Below are 15,944 nucleotides of genomic sequence, written 5' to 3'. Positions count from 1 at the left end.
CGAAACAAGCCTCTGCTTGTGATGAATGTCGTGATCTCACGGGACCTTTGAGATATTTTTACCTACAATCAAACACAATCCCTCAGCACTAACAGAACTAGAGAGTTCGTTTATTTTGTTCATAGACCGGAAGATCTCAGTTTTTTTATATATTTTTTTTTAATATTGATCAAAACTTGAAATGAACAAAGAAATCTAAAATCACTCAACTGTTGTAGCATTAACTCGCATGTCTCATCAATTAAAATCATAGTAATGTTGATACATATGGTATAGACAAAATAAAATCAATTATCAACCTACCTGGTGGAAGGTACAGGGGATACCTATTTCGCTGGTTCGTTAACTGGCTCAATGATACCCTTGTTCAACAGCTTATTAATTTTCTTTTCTACCAATTTCTCCAGTGCTACTGATATACGACGATACGGCTGAACAACCGGTGTGACATCTGCTCGGATTGGGATGTCTACAATAACGTCCTTGATGGTTCCCAGTTTACTGCATACTTTAGTGTCCTGGTTAGCTTCAACTTCGTTGACAGGAGCACTAATTTTTAGAACACCCATTGACGTTGCGTTCCGATCAATATTTTCCCGTTACCTTCAACCACATAAAACTCGGCCATGGTATTCGCAGTTCCACTTTAATTGCATTGAAGGCGCCAATCAAAGGAAGTGATTGCCCTTCATGTGCTTTGAACTTCATAGGTGCTTCACGTCGCTGGTTTAATACAACCACTTTGTTATCTTTGAGCTGCTCCCAATTTGACTGGCTCAGCAGGTTGTATTTCGAACCCGAGTCGATCATAGCGGACACTGATACACCCCCAATCTTGCACTGCATCTCAGCATTGCTGTCACAAGACTTTACATTGAAAATGTATTCCGCGTTGTCGTTAACTGAATCATCAGCGATGTGCTTTACCGTATGTGAGTTTCCGTTCTCATTGGATTTTGAATTCACCGTGGGAGTCTGTCCGTTTTCTGATCGTTCGCTCTTGGAATAGCTTTTCGGTTTAGTCGAATGCCTTGTACGACACTTCTTCGCAAAGTAGTTCTTGCCAAAGCACTTGCTGCATGTTTTTCCTTGTGCCGGACATGAATCGTCTCTGGCCAGGTGTCCTTGGTATCCGCAACGATGATATTCGAAATTATTTGGTCCAGCGAATCGCATCCTCTTGCTGGAGGAAGGTGTCAGATCGACCTTATTGACATCACTTACTGGAGGCTTCATTCCATTTCCATTAGCGAATGATTTTTCTTGTTGTGCGACAGGTTCGAAAATTTTAGCCGTACTAAGCACCTCTTCCAAGCATCGCCTCGCTTAAGTAGCTCACGACGAAGAGCAGTAGATTGACAGTTCTGGATGATTTGATCCTTAATGTTCTCATCCAATCTGTCACCAAAACAGCAGCGTTCCGCTTGGACTCTAAGCCTGATAGTGAAAGCATCAATATTCTCACCCGCTTTCTGTTGCATCTGTCGAAGCAAATGTCGCTCATAAGTCGAATTTTCCATTGGCAAGAAAAAATCGTTCAATTTGGCTTTGACCTCATCGTAGCCGGTCATGTTTGGAAAATACCGCTCGACGTTGAGCAACGGTCCACGCATTTCCCTTTTCCGGTAACTTCGGTAAAGTTTCAAACAACAACTGAACGCTGGATCCTGCGTAGTGCAGCAGTAAATCCTTCTTCCATTCTTCGTCATCTATACGGCTGGCTCGCATCATCTTTTCAAACGATCTTAGCCACTTGCGTCACTCGATGCCAACATCATCGGTGAACGATACATAATCAAACGCTTGCAGCTGTAGGCCCAATGTGCGAATCATATCTGCAAATAATCGAACCAAAACCACTATAACTACATCAATTCTTTCCGATTTTTTCCGAGAATGCAAATTTTACATTAGTTTCAAGAAACTAATCACCTAGTCCAGTCTTTTTCTCTGTTCCAAATTACTTATAACACTGTGCTACAAATGAAAAAAAAATCAAGAACTTCTGAAGTGACCTAGTGTAGGTTGTAGGTCTTGTTGAGTGTAACATTCGCTCATACTAGAAATTTTCCAAACACCCCCAAAATCTGAAGTTATGGTCAAAATACGGTTTTTTGGACCTCAGCGCATATAATATTTTTTAACTCAGTCATTTATCAACCGATTTTCAATATTTGAGCAGCTTTAGAAAGGAAACAAATAGCTTTCAAAATATATACAGTTGTTTACTAATATCAATAGAATATGTTGAGTTATTTGAGTTTAAATCTAATTTTTTAGATATTTTCACGCAATTTTTCAATTTAATTTGAAATTTTCCGTCTATTTTTGTGATAAACATACCACAAATATACTAAAATTTTGAAAGAATATTCAATTTCGAATCAAACGAAAGTAGTTTTGTGGAAATCGGTTGATATTTGGCTAAGTTATATATTTTTTAAGAAAACCAGAATTTTTGGCTTCTATCGCACAGTCATTTCACGGTGCTACAAATGATGCAAAAATGTAATAACTTTTGATGTGACTTAGTCTGGGTTGTAGCTTTAGTCAAGTGTTACTTGCGCGTTTACTTGAAGTTTTTCAAATACCCCGAAAATTATAAGTTATGGTCAAAACCCTGTTTTTACCTTAGCTCACATTGTTATGTTTAATACGGTATATTCCAACCGATTTTTTAGATTCTGGTTGTTTTGGATAGACGAAAAATAGAGCTTTTGAAACATATAAATATGTCTAAAAAGTTTACCTATATGTGATGAATAGTTTTAAAATAAAAAAGATGGCTTATGTTATTTCCAATTTTTTCCAAATTCATTCGCAATTTTTCACACATTTTTGTAATGAAGGAACTTCATTTGCTGTAAAATTTGGAAAGTTCTTTCAAGTACCAAACGAAAATAATAGGTATTGTTAATAAAAATCTGTTATAATTTGGCTGAGAAATGATTTGATGAAATCTAAGTATATGGTGGAAAACATCAAGTCATATATCAGCGAAATTATAACAAATTTTCATAAGCAACACTTAGGTACTGCTTCATTCGTTGTTTTGCTTTCGTCTCGATTAGACGCAAATTGTTTATCTCCGTGTGATTCGCAAAATAACAATACACGAGTTATCGTACGGGTGTTTTTTTTTTCGATTATTTCTTGTGCTGTGCGGTAACAATAGTCTGCAATATATCGGCAGAAACATCTTCTGCATACTGGTAGGGGCAGGCTACCCCGCCAGTGATCTGATACGCAGCTGATATATCAGCAAGAACAATTCTCCCGCACCGCTGTTACCCCGCTAGCAGCACGGACCACCATACGATCGAGCGAGTGGAAGTCAACTACAAGTGGCATCTACAAGGTCGCGTGTAAGATACGGCCACTGTGTCACAACACGAAGCTGGATCGTCATTGTTTGTTCTGCGGAGACACTCGATTGATCCTACTATCAGTCGTGAGGTCGTGACTTAGACGTTCGGTGAAGTATTCACTTTAGAATTTTTATCATAATTATTATTATTAATATTATTAAGCAAACGAAATTGCTAGCTACGAGCTCTTTACAAGGGAGTACCGTGTGTACATCCCTGCCAAGGACGTGGAGATCGACGGTGTGGTTACCGAAGGAAGCCTCACGGTCGATGACATTTTGCGTCACGGGGTTGGCTGCTTCAAGAACCCCCTGATTCAAGATGTAAAGGTACTGGATGTCAAGCAATTGCATTCAGTAACCATCGAAGAAGGGAAGAAGAAATTCCTCCCTTCGGACTCCTACCGTGTAACATTCGCCGGATTCGCACTGCCGAACTACATCTCTTTGGACAGGGTTCGTCTGCCTGTACGCCTGTTCGTACCGCAGGTCATGCATTGCCAAAACTGCAAGCAGTTAGGTCATACAGCCACCTACTGCTGCAACAAGGCACGCTGCAGCAAGTGCGGAGGCAATCATGCTGAGACCGCTTGCAGTGAGGATACTGAAAAGTGTCTTTACTGCGAGGAAACTCGGCATGACCTTTCGGCGTGTCCCGCGTACAAACAGCGCGAGGAAAAAATTGAGCGTTCCCTTAAGGAACGATCAAAGCACTCTTTTGCAGAAATTCTTAAGAGGGCTGAGCCACCCTCGACAGGAAACATCTTTTCCTTTTTGCCAACCGATGAGGGTACATCTGACGATCCCGTCGAAGGGTGTTCTTATGCCTTGCCAGAGGGATCTAGGAAGAGGAGAATGCTCAACTCTCCTAATCTTTCTCGCAAAGGTCGTAAGATAACCCCTAGCGGAATGACCAATAAGACAACACAAAAAGGAAGCAGTGAAGAAAAACCGAAGCAAGTACCACCCGGTTTTAATTTCAAATCAAACCAGGAGTACCCACCGCTTCCTGGGGCACCAAAAACCCCTCGTGCACCCATTTCTCGATCAGAAGACATAAAAGAAACAGGGTTCATAAAATTCTCTGATATTGTGGACTGGATATATAAAACTTTCAACATGCCAGATCCCCTTCAAAACATTCTTCTTGCCCTTCTCCCTACAGTGAAAACCTTTTTGAAGCAACTCACAGCAACTTGGCCCCTCATTTCAGCTATCGTATCTTTCGATGACTAATACGGCGAAAGAGGTTAGGAATCTGAAATATAAGAAATAAGCATTATTGAATAGTCTCCAGTTTTTTTTTATTTTACCGATATCAGTCAACTTTTGTTTGTTAAGAACAGTTGCACCTTGCATTTAAGTAGTTCATTAAATCTGAAAAGAACCGTGTTCAAGTTCGAACAACCAAAACGTTCGAGCTCAAAAAAGTTGAATTACTCAATCTTCTCTCAGCGTCTGTGAGTCAAAATGTCAGTTTTTTTTAAATGTGTCATTTAAATGAAAGAACCAATCACAGTTTTATATTTTTGATAATATAAGAACAATGCAAAACAAGTTTTGCTGCAAATTTTAACCAGTTTTTCCAGAAGTTTTGATTTCTTGGATTGAACAAATCGTGGGCAAAAAATGACACACAAGACAAGTTATTTCAAATATTAAACTTTCAGCCAGTATCCAAACTCCCTGCAGTGTGCTCCTTGTGATTTTTGTTTATGTTCAGTTCAATTATTTTGGCAGGACTTTTCACACCTCGGAAGCATAACACAGTCCGTTACCTGGCTTGGACAACTATGTTCCAGTTAGGTCCGAAATGAAACCGGACAACAACATTGATCAAACAATGCGAATCGTTAAATTTAGAACTTAGGCTGACGGTTGAATCGGTACATTCTCTCAATATTTTTTCGCGAATAGAATCTCTCAGTATCGTCGATTTCGAATGATGCGACCCTCGAAGATAGGTCTCATACGCTGTAATTCTGTAATTTGAATAAGAAAATTCTTACGGGACACCACTAACGCTTATTTGAAAATAGATGAGCTTCTGAATCTTTTGGTGCTAAAACTATCGAAATTGGAAGGGAAACTGAAAAACTGATAAGAATTTTAATTTGGGTACTCCGTGTGACGCGTAAAAGTACTTTTTTGTCGAGCACATAACGGTTTAAACTGCTTTCTCTCCAAAATAACGTTTACTTAAAAAAAATCTCTGCCCCCCACGCAAAACGGAATAGCTACGGCTCTGCTTGCAGTAGACATAAAATTGTGTAAATGTTGAACAGTGTTCAACCAGGCTGTGCAAGCACTAAATAGCAGCTTTTTGCATTAGCGTATTCGTTTGGATTTGAAACCATATGTGTGGAAATTCTCACACTGGGATAATACCTATAAACACATACCTTCACATATGTCCCACGTAGCCTTTTAATTTATATATTCATGTTGCGAATTACAAGAATGCACCTATATAAATACATTTCTAAAATCAGTCAAACCGTTAAAAAAATCGGTTAGTTTATCAGTTCCTATATAAGCTGACCACATTTTGCTACGTCATTTTTGAAAAAACCTTCGGATCAAAACGATATTTTCCATCAACTAACTAGACTTTTACTGCCGGTTAACCGCAAGTCAGTCCCATCTGTAAAAATGTTAAAACGAGAAAACAGCTTCGAAAGATATTTCATTCACGCTCAGTTATCACTTATTTAAGATGAATTATTTTGACAATATTCATGCTAGAAAATAGTTTGCATACTAGCCTGCACTAATTACGTTGTAAAAACCATTGATATAATTGATTTTATGATAAAAACCTTGAGTGTGACTGACTTGCCGTTATATTCTACACTGAAGAGAAAAGTAACCGCAAGTCAGTCACATTGCCATGTTGAAACTATAGTGCGTGTTGACGTGTTGTTATTCGTTGCCGTGGAAAACTGTCAATCCTTCGCTGTTAGGAAGTGTGTGTCCATGAGAACCTTTTAAGAAATGTCGACGTTGGAAAATCTCATGATGTACGGAACCGATGAAAGCTTATCCGGTGAGGACTCGGATAAAGAAACTGAAGCCGGGACTGCAGTTGGTTCATCCGACAACAAATGTCAAGATGATCCAAATCCATTTGAGATTCGAGCGTCACCTTTGGAGATTTCTGGGAACGATTTCCTGGATTCTGGATGTACGAAGAAGCGAACCAAGAAAAAAAATTGACTTGAATTCGTATTAGCAGAAAATTGCTCCACATAAATTCATCACCATTTCAAACTAAAAAATAATCCCAATAATTGATAAATATTACTAGATAACTTATTTTCATCTAAACGGTCGTATCGAACTCTTTTTTACTCCCCGTTCATTTTACTGTTGTATTATGCATGTTTTTTTTGTAAATCGAGACTGACTTTTAGTTATTTTTCTTCTGAGACTGATTTGCGGTTACTTTGCCTAATGTGACAGTTCGACTTGGTATTGATTTCCACTTTTGTTGAACAAACCACTATTTTTTATCGGTACATCTGAAAATATACTCAAAGCTAGGCCAAAATACGATGCTAACTCAAAATTGACAAAATTACAGATGGGACTGACTTGCGGTTAGCGGCAGTTTAGCTCTTTCAAACGCGACCAAGAACAATCGAATCAGTTCAGGCGATGCTGAGAAAATCAAGATATATTGGTCGTAAGAATGAAAATAAGCACACATTCACATACTTCCGCACATATACATACCTTATTCGATTTTCGAAACAGGATTATTTGGTACCTATAGCTTCAGGTATGTGAGCACTCAATGAAAAAAAAAATTTTTTTGGAGGCAAAATTAAGTTGTTTCTTTTTTTTTTTTTTTTAAATAAATTCAAATGTTGTATGTGTGGAGAAGCACACACCAGGGTAGAGAACGTAAGTTTTTAAATATCTCATCAACCAAAAATATTTTTCTCTTGAAAAAAAATTTTTTTTGTGTTAGATTGATGGTTTAGGAATTGCCAAGAAATTTCATCACAATCGATCGAGAAGCTTTCGAGAAAAAATCGAAACAAAATTCATTTGTGTGGTTTTCCACACAAGGGTGCGATGAAGGTTAATTTAGAGCGTGATGAACCAATTCCAATTAATTCACACCGTTTGAGTTTAGTTTACATGGAAATCTAAAAATTTACTTCACAAATTCAAATTTGTTCTTCACTGGAAACATCCAGCTCACTTTGTTTACTTTACTCAATATGGCTAATTCATACAATATTTTCTTTCTCCATTTTAGTTTTGCTACCACATCGCGATGTCAGTTTCCAGAAGCATATTTATACAAAAGTCCGTCAATGGATTCGAAATTATCAACACCCGAAGATATACGAAATCAAAAACGACTGACTTTTACCAATGGTATTGAAATGACAAACGCCCTAAGCTCAAACGCCAAAAGAGAAGTAGCAGAACCGAGCGCTGCGACAACCATCCATAATAACATCAATGCAATTGTACCCAAATTTAAATTATATATTCCAGAAAGCCCTAGCACAAAAGCTTTACACATGGATTACAGTTTGACAAAAGACCTATTGATCTCCGAAAAGTTGTTTGCATTATATAAGCAGAAGTCTCACTTTCATCCTTGGGACAAAAATTTAAATAGAAAAATAAGTCGATTACATCCCAAGCCATATACGTCACATTCAGATCTTTTTTTTGCACCACTTACTGTGAATAATTCACGAGTGGCTCAGAAACATTCAATGAGTAAAACTGTTTTAGGTAAGTATGATGCACTGATGACTGATTTAGGACTATCCGGATACAAATATTTTCAAAGCGCAGTTATGAGGGACTTGGAGAAACGAGAAGAGCAAAAAGTGGAAGCCACTATTCATACATTATTTGAAAATTCAACTGATTCTATTGAAACAGGAAATTCAAAACAGGCTTATTTCAGGAAACCTTTAAAGTACCCTAGTACTAATATATCATTCGAATATACTGCTCCACAAAATTCACATAGCAATCGAGATTTTTATAGTCATAGTAACCCAATAATCTTTAACTCGAAAATTCTAGAAAGTGATAAAAAACAAAATTTGAGAAGAGATCCGATATCTGCAAATTTGACAAAACAATTATATGTCAATACTGCAAACAACAGTATAAGCAAATATGAAAACAACTTAAAAAACACGCTGTCTAATAATTCACACACACACTTTATTGCTAATTCAAACTCTTTGCACAATGGGAAAACTCGTATAGATTTGAATTATTATGTTTCCCGAAAATCTTCGAATCGCTTTGAAAATTGCACGGATAATAAATTTTATAAAACTAAAATCAAAAATAACAGAAATCATTTGAGGCATGACAATACATCCTCCAGGTATCTATCTGTCAAATTCAATGAAACAACAAAATCTCCTACAGTGAAGCAATTTCAAAATAATATGTTGAAATACAAGGATATTTCTCCAAATTTATACCGAATATCACAAGAAAATAAAAATTTAGGCAAAAATGTGGGTGTTGGAGCGTATCGGGGATCTATCAAATACATTGATCATTTAAGAACTGAAAATAATTATTACTAATGTTTATAATTAATCAAAAAATCAAGAGAATATGCAGGTTTTGTAAAAAATACACAAGTCATACCTGAACAATAAAAATTTCTTAAGTAAAGAATCAGTCATCTGTTTTTTTAATTCGAATACAAAAACAACTATTCATTAAGCGCTCGCATATAAAAACCCAGCTTTAAAATAGTTACAAATGAGCAATTTTCGTTGAGACCGGCTTACTATTTACAAGAAGGTGTTGGAAACGACTCAAGATATTTTTGTTCAAAAACCCATGTTAAATAAGTAAAAATAAACAGAATTGATACACCTTGCAGTGCAGAAACCTTTGTTATACTCACTATTACTACATATAAATTTATTATGCCAATCTTCTAAACATATAATAATGCAGCTCTGTCTGTTTGATCCATATAGGCTTGGAAACTACTGAAACGATCGGCGTGAAATTTTGTTTATAAGGGTTTAAGAGGCCGAGAAAGGTCCCATACAAATAAAACAAAAATTCATTACATCTCGGAAACTAACCAAGCAAATGGAACCAAATTTGGCATGTGGATATTTTTAGGAGTAACAAATATGTCCATATTGGTTCGACACCATTTTCTTTTCTAGAAGGGAGGGGTTCCATACAAATAAAACACAAATTTCTGCACATCTCAAGAACTAATCTAGTGAATGGAATCAAATTTGGCAAGTGGATGTTTTTAGGGGTAACAAATATATCCATTAGGGTGGGCAAAAGTGATCGATTTTCCAGAACCAAGTTTATTGGTTCATTTCGGGGCCCCAAACAACCCCAAACTTGCCTGAAGTTGATTGGTTTTGTCTCCGCTTGGCGCATTGCATTTCAAATTTGTATGAAAAATTATATGGGCAAACCTACTTTTTTGCATTTACCTTTCTATAGAGCTCAATAATGCTCTGATAATGCACTACATTATGTTAAAGTATAGTATTTTAGATGCCTAACTACTTTGCAGAGGACACTGAAGAGCTAGAATTTCCCTAAGAAGAGCTATAGCTGTTCAAATTTGGGTATGTCGAATTAAATGCAGAAAATCTTGTTTTCTGCCAACATTACCAATGTACCGGCGTCAGTAGGATTCCCATCAGAAGTAACCTTTCGTTACGAGTTTGTACACTCAGCTTGATCAAGCTAGCAAATTTAAGTCAATATTCTAGGCGTGGAAAGAATCTACAACGTGTTTCAGAGGTTACTTCTGATGGAAACCTGACTGACGCCGGTACACTGGCAGTGTTGGCAGAAAAAATGATTTGCAACATAAATTTTGACATACCGTCTGCCGGGGTGAGATTAAGCCACGGGGGTGAGTTTGAGCCAAAACGGGAAATGTTTGTATGTTAAATTACTTGAGATTTCTAGAACCCAATACCTCAAATTAAATACTTTATAAAACATCACATATTTATTCACAACTTCATTTGAAGCCATGAAACCTATGGTTTGAGGCATTTTGAGCTCTTTAGAATTGAAAATGCATAAAAGTTGGTTGTTCCATACAAATCTCCATATAAATTTGAAATGCAATGCGCCAAGCGGAGACAAAACCAATCGACTTCCGATAAATTTAGGATTGTTTGGGGACCCAAATAAAACCAAAAAACTTGGTTCTGGCTTTCTGCTATCAAGTTTCGTTTTTTCCATATAACGATTCCCCACCCTAATATCCATAATGGTTTGACACCCCTCCCTCTTCTGTAAGGGAGGGATCCCATACAAAAGAAACATAAATTCCGCACAGCTCGAGAACCAATCAACCAAATAGAACCAAATTTGGCATGTAAATGTTTTTAGAGGTAACAAATATGTTTATAATGGTTCGACACCCCTCCCTCTTATGTTTGGGAGGGTTTCCAAACAAATGAAACACAAATTTCTGCACATCTTGAGAACTAACCAAATAAATGGAACCAAATTCGGAAGGGGTATTAAACATGTCCATAATGTTTCAACATCGCTCCTTCTTCTGAAGGAAGGGGTTTCACACAAATTTCTGCACATCTCGAGAATTAATCAAGTGAATGGAACAAAATTTGATACAGATTTGGAAAAATATACCGCATCCCGACGGGACTTGAACCCGCAATCTCCCTGTCTCCGGGATGGTGTTTTGACCAATTAAATTACGGGGGACGGTGGTACTGTTCCACAATCTATATCGTATCACATTCCGCTGCCGACTTATTCTATTGCTCATCCCTAACTACACACACTGCTGTGCAAGCGTTATTTATAGACTGGAAGGAATGTCTCATCACACACAGAAGAGTCAGCTGATGCTGATAACTCTTATAGACCTGTGTGATCGAGACCAAAGTCAGTCTGCGTCGTGCTTGCAAGTGCGACACAACTACGGAAGGTGCTCCGACGGGCTAAATTTTTCGAACTGAATTTCTAATTTTAATTTTCTTTCTCTCTACTTCATATACTGTCTGCTTAATGAACTTCCGTGTTAACGGGAAAAAGCCGTTGTTAAAAATAGAAATTCAGTTCGCAAAATTTGATTTGTTGAGGTTTTTGAGAGCAAGAAAAATTTTCGACTCCCGACACCATTGTTAAATTTAAGATGAATCTTCCGGTTTCTATCCGGGAAATGTCTCCATATATCACATTGAAATCCAAGATGGCAGCTTCCGGTTTTTGAAAAACAGCAGCAGTTGACCAAATACCACCCAATATGGGTATTTCCTAAATCGTGATGATGCACTGAAACCACAAATCGACCTCAGACAACGCTATGAATTGTAAGATGGCGACTTCCGGTGTCTGGAAAACAGCCGAGAATTACCAAATACCACCCAATAATAATATATACCACCAAATACCACCCAATATTTCTTTAACCAGAATGACGCTCAGATGCCAGTAATTGTCTCCTAATGCCATTTTGAAATCCAAGATGGCGACTTCAGTTTTCTGAAAAACAGCCAAAAATGGCCGATTTTCATCCAATATGAGATTCTTCGGAACCAGAATGATACACAGGAGCTCGAATCGACCACAGACACCATTTTGAATTCTAAGATTGTGACTTCCGGTCTCTGGATCTGGAAAACAGCCGAAAAAGACCAAATAACACCTACTATGGGTGTTTCTTAAACCAGAATGACGCTCAAGAGCCAGAAATTGTGTCCAAATGCCTTTTTAAAATCCGGGATAACGACTTCCGGTTTCTGAAAAATATCCCAAAGTGACCAAATACCAATATAATATTCAATATAAGTGTTTCTTTAACCAGAATGATGCAAGGAAAATTGACCTCAGACACCATTTTGAATTGGAAGATGGCAACTTCTGGGAAACAGCCGAATACTACTACTTATGGATATTTCCGTAAACAGAATACTGTATAGAAGCCAAGCATTGACTCTGCACATTATTTTGAATTCGAAGATGACCACTGTCAGTTTCTGGAAAACAACGGAAGTAACTGAATACCACTCAATATGAGTATTTCCGGAATAGAGGTGATGAACTAAAGGTAAAAGTCGAGGAAGTTGTCATTCCGATAAAACCAATCATTTCACACGATATAAACAAATCGCAAGAAATCAATGAATTTGGAATGTTCAAAATTATTAAATTAAACACAGAAACAGGCGGGACGAAATTTACCTGGTCAGATAGTAAGCCATAAATCTTTAAAATCCAATTCAATAGAAAATTTTCCAGAGAGTGAACCAAATACGATCGAGTTCTTTTAATGCTTTCTGTCGGTGTAAGTGGACCATTAGGAAAAACGTCTGGCGTGCGAAACTGCTCGCAACACCAAGATGGCTCTTCCAACGGGGATCAGAGATAAGGAAAAGGATAAGTATCAGTTTTGGTGATGCGATATGAGTGGTAGGGAACTAGGACATTGCTGTGTGGAGAGTGCTGAGACAGAAGAACTGCTCTTCATGTTGACAAAAGGGAGGAATAAGACGATGCAATTGGGGTTTTGGCACCTCTAATTTGGCGGGCTTGGCGGGACTTACGGCAAATTTCTTTTCGAGCAGCATGAAAACTGGCAATACCCAGATGTGGATTATTTTACCCATATCGGATTTATGTGCAAAACATTTTCTCGGTTACTTTACAAAAAATTAGCTAGTTAAGGCTTGTTGAGTTCGTCCAGTTTTGAGTCTTTACGTACTGCTTTTTCATCAATACTCTTATTACTGCTCTCCGTTCAGGATGTACAGGGAAATTTTGCTTGCAAGGTGAAATAACGTTTGCCCTTGATGTTGTTATCGATCGCAGGGATATCAGATGTGCGGGTTTGTCCGTAGCTCGCGAATTTTTGGAGTCCGTGTGGGGACTTTTATTGATTTGCGGGTGTTTGCGGTTTATTTATTTTTCAGCAGATTTTTGGCAGAGCCTTGTCACGTTTGCGCGGGCTTTTTCGGAATGTGTGCGGACTTTTACCGGAGCGAGTGCATTTTTTTCGAACTGCGGATACCGAGCCATTTTTATGGTTTTTCGAGCAGTTGTAGAACTTTTTTAGAACCATCTGGCATCTCGGGTTGAACAATTGTGGTGTGCGGTTTTCTCTGCGAAACGCGATTTTTTTTGTTCGTGTGAAGGTATTTGGCGATTTGCGGATGTTTGGAGTTTTTTCGTGGTCTCTGCGAATTTTTGTCGGAGTCTCCTTGTGTTTGCGGCTTTTCTCGGGATGTGTGCGGGTTTTTGCAGGCTTGTGCATGCGCGAGCGAAGTTTTTCCGAATCTCTGAGAGACACCCAGGACAGTACTCTATGGTTTACAATTATTAGCTAGATAATGATTATGAATAGATTGTAGCTTGTACGAAAACTTGTTAAAAAGTTTCTAGTAGCACATGACTTGATGCATTTGATACTGGCAACACTCACGGTTACACCGATAGAAAATTATACCAGTCGACAAAGGAGTTGTCAGAGCGCTGGCGGAAATGAAGCACAGACTTCAAGCCAAAAACAAGAAACTTCAACAACAACAACAACAAGGAGTTGTCATATTGACACTGTAACCCAGCCGCCGAAGGAGTTGTCACCGATGGAATAGACAAGGGTTACTCCTTAAAATTTGCTAACTCATCGTTTTTTCTTAATTAGACAACCGTACAGTAAAGAACTCCTAGGTGAGGGAAAGTTGCTAAAATTAACCTAAAACTATCATTATTCTAAATTGAAACCAAAAACTATTTTCTTTATTAAAACATTCTAGTAAATATATTTGTTGCAGTTAAAGCTAAACACAGTTGTAAAATAAATATGAAAAGTGTACGGACAAGTTAAAATTGTCCTTGGAACACGTGCAAACCTAAATTTGTAAGCTAACCCTAAATAAACCTGGTACTTGAATTATTGTTAAAATAAAAATAAATTTACAGCTAAAGCTACATTACAACAAATTTAAAGCATTGTGATTTGCTAACGAAATCAACCCACGGACGTTCATGAACAGCATCGATATAAATAAGTTCTCGACGCAGCATTGTGGGGCAGAACCCAGAAAAATCGCGACAAAACTCAAAAAAAAACAAAATTCAGTTTACATGCATCATTTTATTTTCTACTTGCAGTAGACATGTCGGCTGGAAATCATGATAATTTACTTTGAAAAATAGTTTAGAAAATGTGCTATAATATTGTGAAAGTGAGGATTTACAAAGCTTGTAAAATGGAAGAAAAATTTTTCACAAGGACTTTTTTCAGTAGGGCATGTAAATACTTAGGAATTAATTAGCTAACTCATACGATCCTCATAAAATAAAGTATTAACTAAGAGATAATGTGATATTATGACAGTTTTGTTGAAAATAGCCTCGTTGAAGGTATAGTATGCAAAACAAGTTTTACTGTAATTTTTCCTAATTTTTGGCAATATGAAAAAGAAAAAGTTCTACGTTGTTCTGCTATGACACTAATATCGAACTGAAATACAAGGTATTGACTAGTACTAAACCAAAAATCAGCTGCTACTAGTTGCGACTTACCGAGTAATTCGAGTTTTAGCAACGATTGTTTTCATGTCAATTCATGTTATACATCGTTAATCAGCAGTGCCCGTATCGATGTTTCTCCTACAATAGGCTTTGCTGGATGCCGGTGCATGCAACACGACCATGTGTTCGGGGGTTCTTCAAAACTGACGTCCAGTAGTATACAGACCCCCAAGAAATATTTATAAGTATTAGAAATCAGTTTGTTATTGGGTGAACAGCTTTTTTTTTTCTTCATCTATAGTTTATTTAACACGGCACAAATACAATTCAATGTTTAACGGCGCCAATTATATCTGGTAGCTTACTTTCTAAAGTATCTTAATAACTAAAAGCAAATTTTTTATCCTCGCTGCCGACTACGAGCTGAAACTAAATCTAACTTAAAGCTAGAATATTTTGCATTAAAAGCACAGGTTTGCTGTTTGATGGTTTTCATTGCCATAGGTAAGCAGCATATTAAATTTGTTTCGCTGCTGGGCCAAGATATTACGGACTGGCGTATTGGGTTGTTTCCATCGGGCCTTGAGAGTATCGTGCGGGTCTGATTGCTGTTTCCGGATCCGGGGTCTTAACGTGTTCTTGTCGTTTGGTTGGATGTAGGCGGAAGGGGATAGGACTAAACTGGGGCGTGGATGGATTTCAGGAAAACGTATATAAGGGACATGTAGGATAGGTCACGGCTCGCCAAGACATCACGAACAGGAACAGCCGGCTGCCTACCTTCGGCCTGCAGGGAAGCTATTAATCTAGACCTGGCGTCACGGTGTACAGGGCATGACCAAACAACGTGCTCTATGTCGTGATAACCTTCACCATAGGCACAGATACCACTCTCCCCGAGCCCAACACGACGGAGATGCGCGTCAAATCTATAGTGATTGGACATAAGCCGGGACATCACGCAAATGAAATCCCGACCTGCATCCAACCCCTTGAACCACGGGTTCGTCGATACCTTGGGGATTATGGAATGTAACCACCTTCCCAGTTCCCCCTTGGTCCAAGAATTTTGCCAACT

General features: G+C 37.9%; 1 protein-coding gene across 5 annotated transcripts in view; it reads left to right on the top strand.

Annotated features, from left to right (window-relative positions):
* LOC129731742 (uncharacterized) overlaps positions 1 to 9,205 on the top strand; it is a 150,103-nt gene extending 140,898 nt beyond the window's left edge. For all 5 annotated transcript variants that reach the window (XM_055691986.1, XM_055691990.1, XM_055691987.1 and 2 more), the window contains one exon: positions 7,635 to 9,205. In XM_055691986.1, coding sequence (XP_055547961.1) covers positions 7,693 to 8,946 — 1,254 coding nt within the window. In that variant the 5' untranslated portion in view covers positions 7,635 to 7,692 and the 3' untranslated portion in view covers positions 8,947 to 9,205. The remainder of the gene's footprint in view (positions 1 to 7,634) is intronic.
* Positions 9,206 to 15,944: the final 6,739 nt, after the last annotated feature.

This window comes from Wyeomyia smithii, chromosome 3 (assembly GCF_029784165.1).
Source record: "Wyeomyia smithii strain HCP4-BCI-WySm-NY-G18 chromosome 3, ASM2978416v1, whole genome shotgun sequence".
In the NCBI taxonomy this organism is placed as follows: domain Eukaryota; kingdom Metazoa; phylum Arthropoda; class Insecta; order Diptera; family Culicidae; genus Wyeomyia; species Wyeomyia smithii.
This window is presented reverse-complemented; position numbering and strand designations above follow the sequence as displayed.